Source organism: Diaphorina citri, unplaced genomic scaffold (assembly GCF_000475195.1).
Source record: "Diaphorina citri unplaced genomic scaffold, Diaci psyllid genome assembly version 1.1 scaffold1080, whole genome shotgun sequence".
Taxonomy (NCBI): domain Eukaryota; kingdom Metazoa; phylum Arthropoda; class Insecta; order Hemiptera; family Psyllidae; genus Diaphorina; species Diaphorina citri.
The window spans coordinates 21,329-44,135 of record NW_007378509.1 but is presented as its reverse complement, the minus strand read 5'-3'; the positions used below and the strand labels follow the sequence as shown (position 1 = coordinate 44,135).

The 22,807-nt window shown below is 38.8% G+C and overlaps 1 protein-coding gene across 1 annotated transcript; it reads right to left on the bottom strand.

Annotated features, from left to right (window-relative positions):
• Nucleotides 1–10,255: 10,255 nt before the first annotated feature.
• Nucleotides 10,256–19,206, bottom strand: LOC113469441 (Down syndrome cell adhesion molecule-like protein Dscam2). The gene is made up of 8 exons (XM_026827133.1): nt 19,191–19,206; nt 18,775–18,881; nt 18,039–18,198; nt 16,830–16,975; nt 16,380–16,575; nt 15,871–16,015; nt 14,136–14,323; nt 10,256–10,425 (listed from the first exon to the last, which is right to left on the bottom strand). The coding sequence occupies exons 1-8, from the start codon at nt 19,204–19,206 to the stop codon at nt 10,256–10,258; spliced, it is 1,128 nt and encodes a 375-aa protein (XP_026682934.1).
• Between the last annotated feature and the right edge of the window lie 3,601 nt (nt 19,207–22,807).

Below are 22,807 nucleotides of genomic sequence, written 5' to 3'. Positions count from 1 at the left end.
CGCGCATAGCGACCGGTGCCAGCATGTTTAGGTAAACATTGGATGTTGGGATTATTGAGATTTTTGGAAAATCCTACAATGCTGCATTGAGCACCAAAGTTGTGATATAATAACACAAAGAAACGGCATTTATTTATTATGTCCTGAATGAAGAGTATACGAGGACGGATGGTTTTTCAATGACAAATACAATAGTCCGTCCCTTATACCTTTTTATTACTATTGTAATAATAAAGGAAGGACGGACTAAAAAAAGGTCCCTTGTATTTTGTTTTACCGAGTATCGTGTACATCCTCAAAAGTTATCCAACAAGTCTGCCTTGTGAGTACTAGGTCGCGTGTTCGATTCCCGCCCGGGGGTGGATTTTATCGTAAACAGATAGGTTCGTTCTCATATGCTGTCTACCTTCTCCCTTCGTTTTAGGAACGATAAGACCTTAGCAGTAACAGTTTTACCGAGTTTTCCTCTATCAAACCTCTTAAAAAAAAAAAAAAAAAATCAAAGTAATAATGGAGGAGTTAAAACTGGGTAACTCACTTCTTTCGATTATGTTCAAAGTTCTCCAACAAGAACACCATCTCCACGGAGCTTTTTCATTGGTTGGAAGCTACAGGTTGCGAGTACCCATTGGTATGCTAACAAGAATGATAATGTGTGGTCCTCAGGTTCAAGTGTGTATGACTGCTTGTTTTTTTTTTAATGTATCCCATCATCAAATCGTTAAGAACCTTGAGCAAGCATAAGAGACAATAAGACGTATTTGATTTAGGAGAAAGATGCAGCGATTATTTCACTATTCCATATCGCCCTGACTGGAACTCCATCCTCAGGGCTAAACCAAACCACCTATAAATATTGAAGTAAATAAATTATCTACCAATAAATAAATATTGGTTGGTTTACATTCACATATCAATTGGACAATTGGTTAGTTTTGATGAAGAAAAGAGTTGCATTTATTTCTGCCAAACGACAAGCTTAGCAATTATGAACTAAAATGCGGTAAGAATTTTGGGGACATTGTCCTACTGAATTAAAATCTAATCTGAAGAAACTTTTTTTTTCGATGTGTAGGCAAGTATACAAATGATTAATGTGTTCACATTGTCAACGAAGAAAAATTCGGAAAAATTGTAATATTTGTGACCTCGGACGAAGGAAAATTCGGTCAGTGTGAACGGGCTGTTACACTATGATTGATCACATCAGGGAGGAAAGAGCTGAGAAAATCCCCTCTAAATTTTTCGTCTCCGTTGCGCGGGAATCTCTACAGAGATTGCTGGATATCCTGTATATGTGTATAGTCATGAAGCATGATCTTCCCATGAAAGACGGGTGGGCACCAGTATAATTTGTGTAATGAGACGTGGCCCACCCACCGACTTGGTCTCAATGTACATCTGTCCGTTGTACCTATACTCTGACCGCCAGTGTCGAATTCAGAAGGTCCCCCTCTACTCTCTTGGATCTTGTTATAGTGAGGATTTCTTCGTGTAGTCTTTATCCGGAGTACTACAGTACTAGGGTATTGGCTACGTGAAACCCAGAAAAAGAGTCAACTCGAAGAAAAACAAAATATGTATCTTCTCTCTTGGACTTTTTTAAAGAAGTTTGACAGAGCACAGAGGGAAATGTAACAGCTAAGGTCTTGTCCCGAAATCGAAGAGAGAAGGAAGACAGGATAGGTGAGACCCAGCCGTTCCAAGAACCTCTCAATGATTAAAGTCAGTGTAGTGTTGGTCTAGTTACCTTTAAGGGTAGCGTACCTGTCTTGTAAGCGCTAGTTCGAGGGTTCGATTCCCGCTCGGGGGCAAAATAGATCTAAACAGATCAGGTTTCGGTCAACAATAAAGCATTACCATGTGACTTTTACTCCTACTATAGGTACCGTGTTACGTGAATGATGCGTTTTAAGAAATGCGACTCGTTTCTGACCAAGAGAATAACATGGTGTGAAGAAAAGTTTTATTTTCAAAACATTTCAACCTATTGTTACTATACCGCCAGTGTCGAATTCAGAAGGTCCCCCTCTACTCTCTTGGATCTTGTTATAGTGAGGATTTCTTCGTGTAGTCTTTATCCGGAGTCCGGAGTACTAGGGTATTGGCTACATGAAACCCAGAAAAGGAGTCAACACGAAGAAAAACGAAATGTATCTTCTCTCTTGGACTTTTTTAAAGAGGCTTGACAGAGGGAACTGTAACAGCTAAGGTCTTGTCGTCCCGAAATCGAAGAGAGAAGGAAGACAGGATAGGTGAGACCCAGCCGTTCCAAGAACCTCTCAATGATTAAAGTCAGTGTAGTGTTGGTCTAGTTACCTTTAAGGGTAGCGTACCTGTCTTGTAAGCGCTAGTTCGAGGGTTCGATTCCCGCTCGGGGGCAAAATAGATCTAAACAGATCAGGTTTGTTCTCCCTTCACTAAACGGTTGGTTTTCTCCTATCCTGTCATCCTTCTCTCTTTGATTTCGGGATAAGCCCCCCCCTTTTTTTTGTTAGAAGTTCCGTCCTCTCTATCAAAGTTTATAAATTGCCAGCCTAGTTAGCTTGGTTGGTGGCGCGTCTGCCTTGTAAGCGCTAGGCCGCGGGTTCGATTCCCGTCCGGATCGGATTATATCCTGATGGGATAATGTTCGTTCTCGGAACCGCTGGCTTTTCTCCTATCCTGTTTTCCTTCTCTCTTCGATTTCGGGACGATAAGACCCTAGCAGTTGCAGTTATCCCTCTGTCAAACCTCTTTAAAAAATAATAAAATAAAATAAAAAAAAACGTTTATAAATTACTGACTTGAGGATTCTCAAAAGACACGGGTCTCGAACTCCCATCCTCCGGTCTCTCAATCCGACACTGCTGACCACCAAGCACTGAGAAGTGTAATGATTCTCCTGATGTCTTTATTTATTTTAATTTTTACTTTCAATTCTCTTTTGTTTATTGGGTTTTGTATTTCTTCTCGGAACATAATAGTGGGCTTCTGCAGGATTAGCACAATTTTCTACCCGTCCCTACATACGTAACGCTGCGTACTCCAAGACATAACTTTTAGATTCGAACGATAACGATTAACGATTGTGCTACTTGTTGCATAAGAGAGGACAGGATAGCAGAAAGCCAGCCGTTCCGAGAACCTGATCTGTTTAGGATAAAGTTCCGCCCGGGTCGGAATCAAACTCTTCTCTTCTACCTAATGCTGTCCATAGGTACTTTCTTTCCACTAAAAACTCCAACTAACTAGGTACTAATGAAGATATCTACCTACACCAAAAGTAGCTACTTTTCACCATTGTACCTACTACCTACTTATAATACCTACATACTGACAGTACCTATCCCTACACAAGTAGGTACCTACCTACCTACACAAGTTGTGTGCTAGTCTGAGATGAAGTTATTTTAAATACACCTCATGGACCTCGCCATGACAATGTAGGTAGGTAATTATATTGTTCAAACCAAAATGGAAGTATTGTGTCTCTTCTCGCCCATCTGATGAGAGGCATACTACGGGATGGGCATGCTACGACACAGGCCACAAGCGTCTAATAAATCAGTTGTTCCATTGCTACGAAATAAAAACGGCGGTGGAACACTTATCTTTTAAAAAAAGTACAGTGACTAATGGGTATGGATTAGCCACAAGCGTCTAATGTAGCAGTTGTTCCATTGCTACGAAATAAAAACGGCGGTGGAACACTCATCTTTTAAAAAAAGTAAAAAAAAAGCACAGTGACTAATGGGTATGGATTTATAAACACACAGAACACCTACAGAATTATTCTCTTTTCCGCAGCTCTTCCCGGACTATTGAACCATATGATTCGGAACTATGGTAAACTAGAGAAGGAGACAGATCCTCCACATTGGATGAAGAGGAAATATTGGGAACTGCAACCTCAACTGTCAGAAGGACCTCCTAGAGCGTACCGACCACATCATTGGTACTATTGAACCATATGATTCGAAACTATGGTAAACTAGAGAAGGAGACAGATCCTCCACATTGGATGAAGAGGAAATATTGGGAACTGCAGCCTCAACTGTCAGAAGGACCTCCTAGAGCGTACCGACCACATCATTGGTATATAGAGAGGAATATGACCTGCCCGCATCCTATGGCGACCAACACACTAACTCCGTATACAGGTAAGTGGGTATACCGCCAGTCTTATGACCCGTCCCGTCCGTTTTATAGTATTGGAACTTAGGTGTACCAGTTCAGGAGATGAGCAGAGGAAAATTATATGTTTGGTAAGAAAATAAAATCAAAAGACATACCACAAGAAGCCTCGAGGGTAGTTGAAGAGGATGTTGAAGAACATATTGGAGGATAATTTGAGATACCTTTTTGTTTCTTTTTAGCTACATCTTGCGCTACTCTGTCATTTAGTTTTATTACCCATGTCTTTTTTAGTTTTTGAGAACTGCCTACTCTTTTTTTTTCTGAATTTTCGGAGTACCTACTTTTAGCTACGAAGTATGGGTACTTTTGACCACATGAGTCCAATACCTACCTAAGTATGATGAGATGATGAAAGGCATTGTTGGCATTGTTATGAAAGGCAAATGAGATTATGAAAGGCATTGGCATTCCGTCATTTGTTCAGTGTTTCTATGGTTACCATTACGCATATGAGTAGGTACCTACTCATATGCGACCGCAGAAAAGTTTTCCGCCTCCATTTTTTGACCACAGCAATATAAATTCCATTACAACGTGCAGCTTAGATACTCAACATCTCTATCTACTATGTAGTTACCAACCTGTTAATTAAATCTTAACTGACCAAAACTTGATGAGCATATGAAATTTTATTAATACCTTGTTACCTAAGTAGCTGGATACCTACCCAGGTATTTATCGGTTTTCCACAAAACCTACCGCACCGGCACCGGTTTTATTGGGTTTTGTATTTCTTCTCGGAACATAATAGTGGGCTTCTGCAGGATTAGCACAATTTTCTACCCGTCCCTACATACGTAACACTGCGTACTCCAAGACATAACTTTTAGATTCGAACGATAACGATTAACGATTGTGCTGCTTGTTCCATAAGAGAGGACAGGATAGCAGAAAGCCAGCCGTTCCGAGAACCTGATCTGTTTCGGATAAAGTTTGGCCCGGGTCGGAATCAAACTCTTCTCTTCTACCTAATGCTCTCCATAGGTACCTACTTTCTTTCCACTAAAAACTCCAACTAACTACTAATGAAGATATCTACCTACACCAAAAGTAGCTACTTTTCACCATTGTACCTACTACCTACATACTGACAGTACCTATCCCTACACAAGTAGGATTGGATGAAGAGGAAATATTGGGAACTGCAGCCTCAACTGTCAGAAGGACCTCCTAGAGCGTACCGACCACATCATTGGTATGTTGTGTGCTAGTCTGAGATGAAGTTATTTTAAATACACCTCATGGACCTCGCCATGACAATGTAGGTAATTATATTGTTCAAACCAAAAGCGCACCCTATGGCGACCAACACACTAACTCCGTATACAGGTAAGTCGGTATACCGCCAGTCTTTTGACCCGTCCCGTCCGTTTTATAGTTCAACCATGGAAATCCTTTTTTTGGAACTTAGGTGTACCAGTTCAGGAGATGAGCAGAGGAAAATTATATGTTTGGTAAGAAAATAAAATCAAAAGACATACCACAAGTCAGCCTCGAGCCCTCGAGGGTAGTTGAAGAGGATGTTAAAGAAAATATTGGAGGATAATTTGAGATACCTTTTTGTTTCTTTTTAGCTACATCTTGCGCTACTCTGTCATTTAGTTTTATTATCCATGTCTTTTTAGTTTTTGAGAACTGCCTTGTCTTTTTTTTCTGAATTTTCGGAGTACCTACTTTTAGCTACGAAGTATAAGGTACTTTTAACCACATGAGTCCAATACCTACCTAAGTTTGATGAGATGAAAGGTATTGTTGGCATTCTGTCATTTGTTCAGTGTTTCTATGGTTACTATTACGCATATGAGTAGGTACCTACTCATATGCGACCGCAGAAAAGTTTTCCGCCTCCATTTTTTGACCGCAGCAATGTAAATTTCATTACGACGTGCAGCTTAGATACTCAACATCTCTATCTACTATGTAGTTAGGTAGTTACCAACCTGTTAATTAAATCTTAACTGACCAAAACTTGATGAGCATATGAAATTTTATTAATACCTCGTTACCTAAGTAGCTGGATACCTACCCATACCGATACCTACCCATACCTATTTATAGCTGGATACCTATTTATCTGTTCTCCACAAAACCTACCGCACCGGATAACATTCCTAGAATAATGGAGAATCCGCAGTGTTTATTTATTCTTTTATTTATGTGGTGAAAATATTTATTATTATTCCCATTTAAAGAAAATATTGATTATTATCATTGCTGTTAAAAGTGGTGAGTGACTGGAATATATGAAATTTGTATTTTTATTTCAACACCACACAGGTACCTATCTAAGATATCTGTGGGTAGGAGTAGAATGCTATGAGATCTTCAATTTTATTAATTATGTATCTATTTTTACCTCACTAGGTTGTAGGTATACGTTGGTTCAATCTTGGATAACACATGGGTATGGGCTAGGGGTGTGGCAGATCTGTTGACATTACTCGTGGCTCGATGATAGCCCTTATCAGCGTCATAAATTTATGACGTCGGGCGTCACAAGAAAACGGTAGATTCAAAACTTAGCCTGGCGTACGTACCAACTGTCGTGCGCTCAGATTAGGGCCCGTCTTACATTGGACGCGTAGACGCGCGCCTTTGAGAAGCGCGTCGTCGGCTGCGAAACCAAACCAATGAAAATGATATAGAGTCTCTGTCATTTTCATAGGTTTGGGGTTTTGGGGATCCGGCCAATCAGGGACCCCACATTGACACATTGAGATTCCCGAAGGTTCTACCCTATAATTCGGAGCATCCATTCCAAATTTTTTGACCCAGGGGACCCCTGACGAAACCTTGCCGGAGTCCCTCGGAAAAGTATGTATCAACTTCTCTGGGTTAACCCTATTTTAGTGAGCCTAGGAACCTTACGTCCTGAATTAATTATGTCAAGTTTGCTGTCCTGCAGTCTAGTAAGAGTAGCGTTGATTAACACTCATGTTACAAAATATACAATCCTCACCCACGCATCCCTGGGTTTACACACTCAGCTCCTCAGTGGAGGCTGTGTTGGTGACGGAACGAGGCTGTGTTGGTGACGGAACGAGGCTGTGTTGGTGACGGAACGAGGCTGTGTTGGTGACGGAACGAGGCTGTGTTGGTGACGGAACGAGGCTGTGTTGGTGACGGAACGAGGCTGTGTTGGTGACGGAACGAGGCTGTGTTGGTGACGAAACGAGGCTGTGTTGGTGACGAAACAAGGCTGTGTGGGTGACGAAACGAGATCACAATGGTATGCTGTCAGCCTAGTTAGTTTGAAGGCTAACGCATCTTCCCAGGTTCGATTTCCCGCCTTAACTTTATCCTAAATAGATAAGATTCATTCTCGGAACTCCTGGCTTTCTCGTGTCCTGTTTTTCTCTCTTTGATTTCGGGACGATAAGACCTCCGTTGTTAGAGCATCCTCCATGAAACGTCTTCAAAAGGAAATATTGTATGTTGGCTCCCAAAATGATACAAGTCGTTGTTAGAGTTTCCTCTGTCAAATCTTAAAAAAAAAAAAATTAAAAAAGTTTTGCTCCAGTTTTCGGGATACAAGACTTCCGAAGTTTCCTCGATGCTACGCACATCTTTGACCTATGACCAATCCAAGCCCGCTGGTGACTCCTTCCATCCTCCGCTGGTTGAGTCAGAGTTTCATAAATTAGTGTCATAATCATCAATTGTTTCGAGGGGGGAGGGGGAACGATGACTGTACTCGTTAGTAATCAGCTGCCTGGTCAAATCTACTCTCGTCAGCACTTAGAGCCTAGAGAGAACTTTTATGTAAGGGGTAGGCGGTGTGCTGGAATTCTACGATTAGCGTTAGCGCTTACTGGAGCTCCGTTCACATTGTTTAACCACCAACGTGGTGTGAAAAGACAAATTGACAGAGCTGCTGGCAAAAACATTGGATTTCTGGGGTAATGCAGACTTATGTATACCTACATAATAATTTCCTATCCAGCCAGCCTAGTTAGCTTGTTTAGTAGAGCGTCTGCCTTGTAAGCGCTAGGTCGCGGGTTCGATTCCCGCCCGGGCCGGATTTTATCCTGAACAATAATGTTCGTTCTCGGAACGGTTGGCTTTTTCCTGTCCTGTCTTCCTTCTCTCTTCGATTTCGGGACGATAAGACCTTAGCAGTTATAGTTCCCTCTGTCAAACCTCTTTTATTAATGAAAAAAAAAAGTGCAAGGTTACGCAAAAATGATCGTACTGTGCGCAAATATACCGTAGAGTTGACGCAGCGTGGAGGTGTGTATACTTATGTGTACCTACTTTTACAGATTGGCATTGAAGAGGATGGATTGTAATGACATTTTCATCGCAGTAATGTGACCCGTAATGAATGGCATTTACCGGTAATGTCATCAGCATATTGTCATCCATAATATTCAACGATGAATGCAGTTCACACTTCCGTGTTAGATCTATTATTCAATGTGGTAGGTAATTCCCTACCTACTATTATTAGATTTATTAGTTACCTTCGTCTGCTTTGTACGGAAAAATGTCCAAGACAAATGAAAAATGTAGGTATAGGTATGTAAGACAAAGACGAATCATGGTATTCATTCTATCAAGGTCAAGGATCAATGGGGGGTGTACCATTTCGCTGGAATTCAGACCAGTTAAGCAATTTGTCCTCAAGAGGCTGAGTTACTTTTCAAAATAGCCATACATGTGCACGTTAGGTCCGATTCGAATTCCCCCTTGAGTACTGTAGTTACGTCCACGAGTAAAGTGTGAAGTGATCGCTACTTGAGATTTGCAAGACTCAAGTCGGTATTGTCAATGAAGTACGCGAATTTAAAGTACAATACAAAGACACACTTAATATCTGCACTTAACTAGTTACTGATAGATCTAGTTTACAGTAGTTTAGATTTAGTTAGACATGAGTACTTGGCGATTGATACAGCTACAATTTGGTCTGGTTGTCAAGTAGTAAGAAGTGAGAGATCTCTAGTACTTCTAGCCGTCAAGAAGCACATCAAAGAACAAGGCACTACGTAAGTAGGTAAGTAACTTAAGGTAACTACGTATGTAACTTTGATTTATATTGTTTTCCTGCAAAGCAATATTTTGAGAAACATTAGGATTAGGGCAAAGTCACTTGAAGTTTTAATTGAGACAGATTCAATAAGCGAGTGAAACCAGGAAAAGAATAAAAATAATCCAAAAGATACAAATTTATAGACTTAAATGTAATTTTTACAGAGACCCTTTAGAAGTGTAACCCACGATTTGTATAAGTGTAAAATTGTCAATTGAATCAGTAACCGATTTATATTCAAAATTGACTTGTGTTTTCTGTAGATAATACCTCTATTGAAATGACGGTATTGAAAGATCTCAAGACTTCAAGTGACTTTACAACAGAAGCACAGTTTTTCATACCAAATATTCATGTCCCAAACCCCCCATTTATTCACTTTTTTCACCATTTTAGTTACAGATATGTAATTCCAAATTCGACCAATTAAACAGGCACTAGTTTTAAATAAAACATGGAAAATGCCGATTTTCATGGGACCAGATTAATTTCAACCCGGAAAAGAGCTCTTCCACCTAACCTTATTCAACCACCCATCAGGACACACCCCGCTCTTCATGAAAATTTATTGAAGAAATAATACCTCTATTGAAATGACGGTATTGAAAGATCTCAAGACTTCAAGTGACTTTACAAGAGAAGCACAGTTTTTCATACCAAATATTCATGTAAGCCCCAAACCCCCATTCACTTTTTTCACCATTTTAGTTACAGATAGGTAATTCCAAATTCGACCAATTAAACAGGCACTAGTTTTAAATAAAACATGGAAAATGCCGATTTTTATGGGACCAGATTAATTTCAACCCGGAAAAGAGCTCTTCCACCTAACCTTATTCAACCACCCATCATTAGGACACACCCCGCTCTTCATGAAAATTTATTGAAGAAAGCCCACCCCCTTCAAGAAGAGGCCAATATGCACAATATCTCAGTACATGTATTTCAATGTCCCAATTTTGCTCCGATTAAGATTTTCTGCTAAAGTGGTGATGAACAATTTGGTATGAAAAACTCGTGTAAGCAAAACCAACCCAAAAAATACTAGGACAGCAAATTCTTACCTGTAATCACCAGTCGTCCTTTGGTGGCACTCAGTCGAGTTTCGCCAGTCAATCGATGTTTGGTCCGACATTGGTACGACTTGTAGCCATCTTCTGGGCCTACATCACGGATGTGTAGCTCTCCGGAGGGTAACACTAAATATTTGCCGTCTGGAGGGGGAAAATGAGAGAAGGAGCAGAGTTAGTAATTGGTAGGGGGGCGAGAAAAGAAAAGGAAACGACAAGCTTAGCAATTATGAACTAAAATGCGGTAAGAATTTTGGGGACATTGTCCTACTGAATTAAAATCTAATCTGAAGAAACTTTTTTTTTCGATGTGTAGGCAAGTATACAAATGATTAATGTGTTCACATTGTCAACGAAGAAAAATTCGGAAAAATTGTAATATTTGTGACCCTTAGCAATTATGAACTAAAATGCGGTAAGAATTTTGGGGACATTGTCCTACTGAATTAAAATCTAATCTGAAGAAACGTTTTTTTTTCGATGTGTAGGTAAGTATACAAATGAGTAATGTGTTCACATTGTCAACGAAGAAAAATTCGGAAAAATTGTAATATTTGTGACTTCGGACGAAGGAAAATTCGGTCAGTGTGAACGGGCTGTTACACTATGATTGATCACATCAGGGAGGAAAGAGCTGAGAAAATCCCCTCTAAATTTTTCGTCTCCCATGTCTAGCCAGAATCAAAATCCTGATGTAACTGATGACAATATGTTCACCTGAGAAACTACTAGTCTTCTGTAACTGATATCTGTGAGATTGAGCTGATCTCGATACATACATGTGTGACAGTTCATTAAAACTTGAAATCTGGGTTCACTAAGACCTGAGATCTCGGTTCCCGAGATGCATGAAAGAGTACTCCAAACTTCGCACTCATCGTGCAGAAAAATAATCGATTTCGGGCAGATAAGACCTCTATTTTACAGTTTCCTATATCAAAACTCTTTGAAAAATGTCATTAATACCAGAGTATCAAGAAGTGGGTTAGGAGTGACCACAAGTTACAAAGAAGTAATGCGCGCAGCATTCTTTACCGCTGCGCGCTGGTCACCTTTGGTATAGTGTACGTCATATTTGGTTAAACTTGTCACAAATTCACAATATCTGATGCACAATAAAGTGTTCGAATTTTTTCGAAACGTGTGAAAAATGGCAAAATCAATCTAGAGAGACCTAACTAAAATCCTAAGCTAAACTACAGAACCATTTGATTTAATTTTCTTATGACTCAGACTCATGAAATCTTCAAACCCAAGAACCGAATTTTTGGATACCAAAGAAACTTCATATAAGCGTGAGATCGTATTCAATGTCATGGTGTTGAACTGAGAGCAAGTTGTCAAATGAACCCAAAACCAAATTTTCAAAGAAACTGTGGACCATCAATATTGTTCCGGATGGTTTATGAGCTCACATGGTAGATAAATATCTTCGGCTATGCTTGTATGGAGTAAGCATCACTCCACCTAATTCCTAACTAATTCTTAAATCTAATAACTGAACTCACCATCCAACAAGTACTAGAACTAGAAAACAAAATGGCAGGTACTAATAAATCAGATTAAAATCGTCAGAAATTTCCAAGTAACAAGTTGGATAATAGGTTCAGGGTCTCCACTCCAAATTTTAAAAAATCACTAGATTCGAGGAAAAAAAATCACTAGATTTGACTTGAAAATCACTAGATTTCTAAATTCTCCCAAATGATAGTTTACTCGTGGTTTTTGAGGGTAAAAGTTTCATATAGGTACTCATTTTTACAGTAAAAAATCCTCTACAGGGTCTCCACTCCAAATTTTAAAAAATCACTAGATTCGAGGAAAAAAAATCACTAGATTTGACTTGAAAATCACTAGATTTCTAAATTCTCCCAAATGATAGTTTACTCGTGGTTTTTGAGGGTAGAAGTCTCATATACTCATTTTTACAGTAAAAAATCCTCTATAAACAATGGAAAAACTGGTTAACTTTACTTTCTATGACTCCAAAAACTTTTTTTTTTAAGCTAGCAGCTAGCAGCACGCTATTGGCCAGATGGTCACCCATCCAGGTACTAACCATGCGCAACCGTGCTCAACTTCAGTGATCCATGCGGAACTGGTGCTTTCAAGGCACTATTGCCGCGCCGCTGGTTTATAGTTTATGCAAACTATAGCGCTTTCACTGGTTCGAGTAAAATTGGCTGAATTTTTTTTTACAATCTAAATCCATTTATTTTCAAGATTTTTCAGCAAAATGAGATTTCCAAATCAGCTGATCGAAAAAAATTTAGGACCCATTTTTTTTTTTTTTAAGTTTTCCTTCACGAACGGATTTGACGAAAAATCGCGAATTTTTGGTGAAAAATTCACTTTTTTTACATACTCCAACCGGGCCTAAATTTAAAGCAGTGCAAATTGCATACGTGACTAATTTGAAGGGGCAAAAATTGTAGGTTTTTGAGAAAAAATGGTTCATTTTTTCAGCTTTATAGGGACAATTTTGCAATGAACTTACATTTCTTTCAAAAATCACTAGATTTTGACCTCAAATCACTAAATCACTAGATTTGCCAAGAATTCACTAAATTTAGTGAAAAATCACTAAGAGTGGAGACACTGAATAGGTTCAGTTCGTAAAAAAAGCATGCAAAACTACAAACTACGAAAGAAATAAGGGAAAGGGAAAGGAGAAGACCCTATTAAAAGGAGTAGAAAACAAAAATGTTCAAAAGGATCTGGAAAAAGGAGTAAAGAAAGTTGTGCAACACCGAAGTAGATTCATATTCAGAAGTCAGGAGTCACGAAAGTTGTGCAGCACCTGTCGACTCAGTCATATCAACAAACAGTTCTTCGCCCTGGTCAGAAATCCACGACTCAACGGCCACATAGTCGGCCACAAAACTCGGAATGTGACATTTGAGGACGGCCGAGTTGCCTTTCAACACATGCTCATCCATTATATTCACCGTGTACGACTGAGACACGACTAGAATCAGACAAAGCAGACCGAGCAAGCGAATCAGACAACATAGTCAACCAACCAAAACACTAACAGAGTCTAAACACACATAGTAGACAGAATGGAGCCTAAAAGTTCTAAAACACATAGTAGACAAGTAGACATAACAGACAGTGAAATACGACCAGGAAATTCAGGAATCAGTAGATGGCACTAAAACAGACACACACGTTATAAACACTAAAGAAGAGAGAATTTAATCATAATCACAAAAGAAGACGAAACTGCGAAGGCGAAAGGTAACTGAAACATATTGAGAAGATGAGAAGACAACAGTTTCTAATTGATTTTGAACTTTTAATAAACGACATTGGGAACAATATAAAATTGTAATTTGTGTATTATTATAATCTTCACATACTCACAAACAATCCGCTAGAATACGAACGAAAAATCAGAAAATGAATTCACACCAGGGCGTTTGAGCTTCGGACAGTCGTACAAAATATTCACACCAGGTATGGACAAATGCTGCAATGATGGGTTTATCTCAACCAGGTACACACTATGTAATGGCACTATCTAACTCTAGTCATCAACAGCATAAATGAGCTCATAATTCAATTATTGAAACAATAGTCAGTCATGAACGATTACAACTTTCAGGTAAGAACTACACGATATCATCAAGCATACCGAGCAAGAGAATCAGATAGCAACATCAAAAGACACTGATAGCAACGTAGTCATACAACCAAAGAACATAGACGAGTAGTAGACAAGGCGCAACGTTGAAACACGAGGAGGAATCAGGATTAAGGAGGAGCGTGGTAGCGCTCCGCCCCGCCAAGTCAAAAAAATTGACAGCGCTACTAGATATTAGCGATAGAGCGAAGCGAAGTGGTTTGTTTACCAAAGTCCTGATTGTCAATCTGGTATTGGCCGCCATCTGTGTCCGCCCAAGACACCACATCCAGGTGGTCTGACACAAACGACGGCAGATTACATTTGAACACTGCGGCGTTGCCTTTGATAACGAACACATCGTACACTTGCGCCTCGTAGTACTGGGAAATGACTGCAACAGGCCAAAACACAAATCTGTCAGACCAGAGTTTTTTGACTTTATTATTTCGAGAAAATATCACGATATGATAGTGGCTAAATTAACGGATGTAAGGAAGACAGGAACACATTAGATTCTACTAAAAATATTTTTTTCAATACCTGTAGGAAAAATTAAAACAACACACAGTAAATTAGAATTCCAAATTGATGTTTTGTTGTTTTGCTAAATTAGTTGTCAAATATCTCAACTTCTAAACTTCTCATAAAAATCCAGCGAACACTAACAATTTGAAACATAAGAGATCACATTGAAAACACTCGCAGTGCAATTTTCCAAATAACATAGAGTTAACCAAAACTCCATTACTCCATAGAAGGTTATACCAAAGACAACACATCACAACATTTAAAACAATTATCACAACATGAAAACTCTAAAAAAAAATTCATTGATGTTCACACAAAAGATGTTTATAACAGATGAAAGAAAGAAAAAGATGTCCGACCGCAACAAACAACCTTGATGGAAACAAAAGGTAAGAAAACAACACACAGTAAATTAGAATTCCAAATTGATGTTTTGTTGTTTTGCTAAATTAGTTGTCAAATATCTCAACTTCTAAACTTTTCATAAAAATCCAGCAAACACTAACAATCTGAAACATAAGAGACCACATTGAAAACACTCACAGTGCAATTTTCCAAATAACATAGAGTTAACCAAAACTCCATAGAAGGTTATACCAAAGACAACATATCACAACATTTAAAACAATTATCACAACATGAAAACTCTAAAAAATTCATTGATGTTCACACAAAAGATGTTTATAACACGATGAAAGAAAGAAAAATATAACCGACCGCAACAAACAACCTTTTAGGATTATTGAGATATTGGGAAAAGCCTACAATGCTGCAGTGAGCACCAAAGTTGTGATATAATAACACAAAGAAACTGCATTTACATTTACAAAATATGAGAATACATAAAGGGGAAAAATTGACGGAGGGACCACTTTCATTACATTTCTTTCCAACTTATCAGTAAATGGTTTCTTCAAATTAAAATGATCCAAAGAACACCGTAGAATAACCTTTACCCTGAAGGCATGTGATGTGTTCCAATCCACTCGTAACTGCAACTGCTAAGGTCTTATCGTCCCGCAATCGAAGAAAGGAAGACAGGATAGGAGCCGTTCTGAGAACGAACCTTATCTGTTAAGAATTTTCCTTTTAGGGCTGTTTGCCCCTACACCTAAAGCTGTGTTCACACATAGTCGTCGATTGACGAGGTGAATCTATGCTGTCGAGGCATCGACGGTGTCGACTACGTTTAGACACACCTTGAGCCACGCCTCAGAGTGGGCTTTTGGTATATGGAGTTCAACTGAAAAACGGACCCCTAACACTTATGAACAAGAATCAGTATGAACAACGTTCTTAGATCAGTCTCAAGTCAAAATTGACCAATCAAATGCCTTGAGACTATGCTTAGCACGAACTTAAGAGCCAGCATTTTGTTCATAAATATGGGTGTAAGTCGGAATCTCAAAGGTCCTTCCTAGCCTCTCACTTACCTTTCAGCATTGACCAACTTCTTCCCATCAAGATACCAGCTGATCTCAGGCGTAGGGTTACCAGAAGCTATGCATTTGAAATAGTAGTTGGGTCCAGGATTCAGAGTTTCGTCTGAGAATGATTCCTTGATTACTGGAGGATCAACTGTGAAGAGGGAGGAAGAAATTGAATTGTGAATTATTTGTGGTAAATCAGAGGAACTTTTTACTTTTGTGAATATCACAGAATTAATCAATTATTTACTAAGTGCCTTCTTTGCAATCAATGCTCAATTTTCGATTATCTTTTTACAGGATTAAGCCCGCCACTCGATTACAGTAGCTACTATACTGTCCTTCCAATCTGAGTGCGCCCCGTACTCCAAGAACAGACGCTCAAACTGTCTAACAGATACCCATGTTTTTTTTTTAAGTCGGGCTTTCCAGGAGGAGGAGTTTGAAAAGCCGCCCGACCTGAATTAATTAAACATGAAACAGTTTTGAGCTGTTTCGGCGTCTTAGTAACTTACATCGTCCGCCTAGTTTCAATTCCCCGCTGGCTTGTGCCGACTCTTGTTCGTTTCTAATAACACACTGGTACATCCCCTTGTCCTCTTTCCTCACAGAATCTATACGGAAAACCGGTTCATTATGATCGGGCACTGGTTTGCCATCTTTCATCCAGGATATGGTCTTCACGGGATTGCCCTCGTACTTGCAGGTGAACTACCAATCAAATGCCTTGAGACTATGCTTAGCACGAACTTAAGAGCCAGCATTTTGTTCATAAATATGGGTGTAAGTCGGAATCTCAAAGGTCCTTCCTAGCCTCTCACTTACCTTTCAGCATTGACCAACTTCTTCCCATCACAAAGTGACAAAACATATGGACAATGAAACAGTACGGGTTAGTATAGAAACGAAATAAAAATGGTCAAACCTTTACTGGAAGAACTTTCAGTCATCCACTAACCATTGACCAGGAGGGACGCCGTGTACGAACTCCTAGCGGCAGTATTGTTCGCCAGACAGCTATAATTCCCCACATGCTCAAATGTCACTGAATCAATGCTCAGGACGCTAAGCTTTCGACTGGGCGTCACAACAGACACATCACGCGAAGTGTCTAGAGGGGCTCCATTGAACAACCATTGGAAGAACAATTTGTTTGATTGTAACACGCTGTTTAACAACAGTTTGTTTGATTGCAACACGTTGTTTAACAACAGTTTGTTTGATTGCAACAGACAACAATGTGTCTATGTGGCATATAATACTGGAAGTGGTTAATTAGGGGGCGACAGAAATGGTGACTTTCACCGATGTTTAATTCGGTGATTTCTCTCACATGGGAGATTTGTTAATTGTTCAAAAAGGAGAGATTAAATAGATAATTCTAAATTAAAATGAGTTCAAGGTGTTTTTGAAGAATTTACAAAATACATTTTGACTCATTTTATTACAGAATAATCCATTTAATTAGTCCTTTTTGGTAATAGAATTGTTGTGGGTTTCAAGTATGGAGGAAAAACTAAACTCATCTCTCCCCCACCACCGGGAATTGAACCCGGGACTTTAGGACAACCGATTCTCCAAGATAGAAGGTATTCCTCCCTCCATACAGACCCTATGTAGATCGTCTCTTTTCTCATCAACAATCTAAACCCTCTGCTAGATAATTAATCCAAAGTTTCCCCTATTTTTCGTCGATTAAGGAATACATTTCAATAATAGTCATCTAAATGAAAAATGAAACCTATGTTGATCTTGACCTGTTAGAGAAGGGGTCTCAGGGACTCAACTGAGGAGATAGGTGTACGTATGTTTGTTTTTTTCTTTTCTTTTTTTTTCGTCATGTGAGGGAACACACCCTCTACAATCTGGAAGATGAGCTAAATCGCCTTTTTTACTTCCTATTACTACATTTATAGCGAAGCTGTACAAATAATGAGAAAGTTCCATGAGATCTCAACGAAATTCTTCATTTTTTAGAGCTTGGTTTTTGGAGATCAGAGGGCAACATGCTCATGATGCTTGAGCAAAAGGATCCTCAGGCCTTCGGAAGGCTAGGGAATTTTTCTGCACCGAATACAAACCATTTTATTTTTACACCCAGCTCCTCAATGTTACCCCTAGAAAACGTCATGAAACTTCAGTTAATAAGAATATAAGTCAAAAGGTTCACTTACCCATGACTTGAACTTCGAGAGTGCCCCGTGAACTATAGCCCTGGGCAGTTTTAGCAACACAAGTGTACGTAGCTTGGTCCGATTGACGTTCTACGTTCTCTATGATCAGAGTTCCGTTGGGGAATACCTTCTGTTTTCGGTTGATCGGTAGTGGGCGACCCTCTGGAAAACGAGAAAACATTGAAATAAGCAATAAAATTGTATCTATAGGGGAAATGATAACAATTTGCTTTTGTCATCATTTCCCCTATTGCTTTTGAGTTTGTTTTGCCAAGTGTTGTGTATATCGTTAAAAATTACGTAACTTTTTAATTTGACTTTACACTTTATTATGGGTAGGTACTCGTATTAGGTACGTACTACGTATTATGAATCATGAGCATTTTTTCGACTCGTGATTAAGCTAACGAACTTTAGCGACTCGGTTGTTAAAGGACTTTCGATCCAGAGGTTGACGGTTCGAGTGTCGAGTCCAAACCAAGACAATTCAAGCAGGGTTTTGCTAACAAAGGAGCAGGGTTTTACAATTCCATTTTACCATTAAAAAATTGGCCAGTATTGTGTTAGAGGCCGCCTATAATAGGGTAAAATCACAGGGTCCGGTATTATGGTGAAATACCCTAAACATAGGGACCAGGTAACAGGGTAAAATACCTAAACAACGGGACCGGATAATAGGGTAAAATATCTAAACAAAGGGACCGGATAATAGGGTAAAATACCTAAACATAGGGACCGGATAGGCCTGGGCTTCACAGAGGAGACCGAAATGGGATCCGGCCGATTTCCGAACCTTGATGATGTGATCCGATGCAAAACTGGGAGACTTGAATCCAACCGGTTCTGAGAGAGGACAGACAAAGAAACATTAGGATGAGGGATTTCTTCGACAGTTAATATGTCGAAGACTGCTAAAAACCAGATAATAGATCATAAGATAAGAGTTTTTTGGACACAGATTGTTTTGCATGAGCACTGAGATTTAATACATAAAAGGTTTCTCGACACTGAGATTTAAAACATTAGAAGGATAACATAACTGAAACAGAAATGATTGTGTGAGGTTTTGAATATCGATTGTGAAACAGTAAGAAGTATCAAATCCTTTAACCCAGGACATTGGATCGGAATGACAGGTAAATGAGGTAAAGCGATTTCTCTCCGGCATTCCTTCGATGAATTTGAACCACCTGGAGGACAGAAAGGGGGATGTTAGTATAGGTGTGGTCTGAGAGCGTCAAATTTCCATCATCAGATGCGGAAATGCTGATTTTGCTAGACTTTTTTTTTTTCTTAGTTTGTTTGATTGATTGGCAGACAGACCGACTGACAGACTGTCTGATTGATTTTTATTATTATTCAAACAAGAAACACATTTCCGGCATAACAGGTAAAGCGATAACTATCACACGAAGACGGTCGCTACTGGCAACTCGCTCGTCGCTATTCTGATCAAACATTTCTCCTTGTCACAATAAATAAAGGTCGCAGCCTTCGATGAATTTGAACCACCTGGAGGACAGAAAGGGGGATGTTAGTATAGGTGTGGTCTGAGAGCGTCAAATTTCCATCATCAGATACGGAAATGCTGATTTTGCTAGACTTTTTTTTTCTCTTAGTTTGTTTGATTGATTGACAGACAGACCGACTGACAGACTGTCTGATTGATTTTTATTATTATTCAAACAAGAAACACATTTTCTTTTGTCTGGTAAAATCGGCGTGAAAAGAATCTGACGGGAAAATTGACTAAAATTCTCCTAACTCCCCTACTATTTATGTCCAGTTGTGCGGAAGGCTCAAATTTAATACTAACTCGGGTTTTTCCACACATTTTTATCCAACCCACATTTTGACAGCAATAAAATCAGTCCTTTTTGCAAAAATAGAAAAACCACCAAATGAGGAGGAGGTGGAGGAGGAGGTGGAGGTGGAGGTGGAGGAGGAGGAGGAGGAGAAAGGTGTCAGACAATGCCATGTCGGAGGAAACAAAAGAGGAGATGGAAAAGAAAGAGGTGTCAGACAATATATCGTTGAAAGAGGAATAAGAGGAGAAGGGGAATAAGATTTGAAGGAAAGAGGAAGAGGAGGAAAAAGTAGAGAGGTGTCTGGCAATATTTATTGGATGAGGAGAAGGAAGAGGAAGAGAGATAATATACATATGTTGTTGGAGACGGAGAATAGAACTATTCGCATTGAACTCAAAAAGAAAATAGTGTGAAGAGGAATAAAGAAGGAAGTGGGTAGGAAATATGATAAAGATAATGGATAGATAGATACCAACCTCAGTTGTGTAGTAGTTAACATGTTGGACTTCAGATATGGAGATTGGTGTTTCAAGTCCAAGTCAACTCATAAAATTAGTTTACGTGTATTTTTTATTTATTTATTTATTTGCAATTTTAACAAATTCACAGTTTACAACATGTTTACAATAACAACAGTATAAATTGGGGAACGATATTGGTGACTAGCATTTCAATACCTAGGCTTAACAGAGTTAAAATTTCCTAAAACAGATCAGTGCTGTACCTGAAATGGGGTACGGGGTAAGCCTGGGCCTCACAGAGGAGGGCAAAACTCTCGCCCCCCGGTTTCTTGAATATCCGACACTGACGAAAAGGTGGGCGCCTTAAATCCCACCGGCTCTGAGGAAGGAGCACAATCATATATGTTACAGTTAAAGTTGATTGTAATGATAATCAACTTTCAGATCTTCAATGTGAAGGTCTGAAAAGTTGACCACCGGCTCTGAGGAAGGAGCACAATCATATATGTTACAGTTAAAGTTGATTGTAATGATAATCAACTTTCAGATCTTCAATGTGAAAGGTCTGAAAAGTTGAAGTCTTAGTTACTCTTTGAGAACGCTCGGAGACTAGGCCTGGACAGTCTCCGAGCATTCTCAAAGGTTAACAAACTGGCTTGTAGTCGGGGGTAGAAATTCGAAAGAGAGTCAATTCAAACAGTTGGAAAACCAAAAAGTTGGAAATTAATTGAAGATATGTAACAAGGTGGTGTGAGGTTTTGAATCGATTGGTTTGTTGTTTGTTGGCTTTTTCGCTTTCTCATTACTTCAGAAATCAGAGCATACCTAGTACCTAGCTATATCAAGAGCACAGAAAACGGACTTTACAGTGAAGAGAAATTCTGGTTTTGCCTTTAAACAATAAGATTTCATGTCCTAAAGCAACTTGATTTATTCAATATTCAATAAGACATAAGACCATGCCTTAAATCTTGAATGAACAAAAGCCAGTGCCCAGCCAGTGCCTTACATCAAGGCGAATTTACAAAAGGACCTTAAAAAACCACCAACCAGTGCCTTAAATGAATTTTACCTGAACAGTGGTGGAGGGTAAGCTTGAGCTTCACAGAGCAAAGCGAAACCAGTGCCCGACTTCTTTTTAAACCGAGTCAGATCGAATGTTGAGGAAAACGATGGCGCTTTCAACCCAACCGGTTCTAGACGAGACAGAAAATGCAACAGAACAAAATTCATCAAAATTATGCCAAAACTCCAATAGTTCATTTTGGCATAATGAGACTAGTCTTAGCCGACAGTTTAAATAAAGAAGTTATGTTAAATTAAATGGAAATTAATTAGGAGATATCTTTATTTTTTAATTTTTTTTTATTGTTATTATTAAATAAATAATAATTAAAACAAAAGTAATAATAAAGAAAGGAGCAAAAAGGAAACATATTAAAACCCGGTCGAAGTTAATGCCCAAGGCATTCTCACCTAATTGATTTGAACTCAAAAATTCAATATTTTCATCGATTACCTAAAGAAAGGCACAGGATAGGCCTGGGCTTCACAGAGTAGGGCAAAGTTCTGATTGAACTTTTTGGTGAACTTGGAGATTTCCGACGCAGACGAAAAAGTTGGTGCTTTCAGACCGACTGGCTCTGTAGGGGATGATAAAGAAACGTTCATAAAAGAAGTAAAATAAACTAGCAAAGAATCAATACACATTCAGCAAAATACATTCATATCTCATATTAGGGTTATACGTTAAAAGCGGAATAAGGGGTGACCTTTGCTTTCATTTTGTATGTACCTATTAAGTTTTAAGTAATTAATTACCTATAGGTATTAAGTTTTGAGTAATTAATGAAGTAATTAAGTTTTAAGTAAAGGGATTATTTTAATATTGTGTTAATTATGAATACTTGTCACAAAAAATGTCGCTCCTGTAAGCTAATACGTACGTTAAATTTTATGACTTGACTTGGATTCAAAACATCAACCTCCAAATCGTTAGCCAACTGCGCTAACCACTGTTTCATGAGTAAAAGCGGAATAAGGGGTGACCGTGTGCTTTCATTTTGTATGTACCTATTAAGTTTTAAGTAATTAATTACCTATTAAGTTTTAAGTAATTAATTAAGTAATTAAGTTTTAAGTAAAGGGATTATTTTAATATTGTGTTAATTATGAATACTTGTCTCAAAAAAATATCGCTCCTGTAAGCTACGTACGTTAAATTTTATGACTTGACTTGGATTCAAAACATCAACCTCCAAATCGGTAGCCAACTGCGCTAACCACTGTTTCATGAGTATTTTATACTTTACGCTGAAAAACGGTACAGGGGTAAGTAACTCTATACTTTCATTATGCATATGACTTTTTTAGCATCGCATATTTTGACATCTGAATTGCATATTTTACCTGAAAAACGGTACGGGATAAGCTTGTGCATCACAGAGCAGAGCAAAACCTAGGCCGGACTTCTTACGAAACATGGAACTTAGAGCTGACG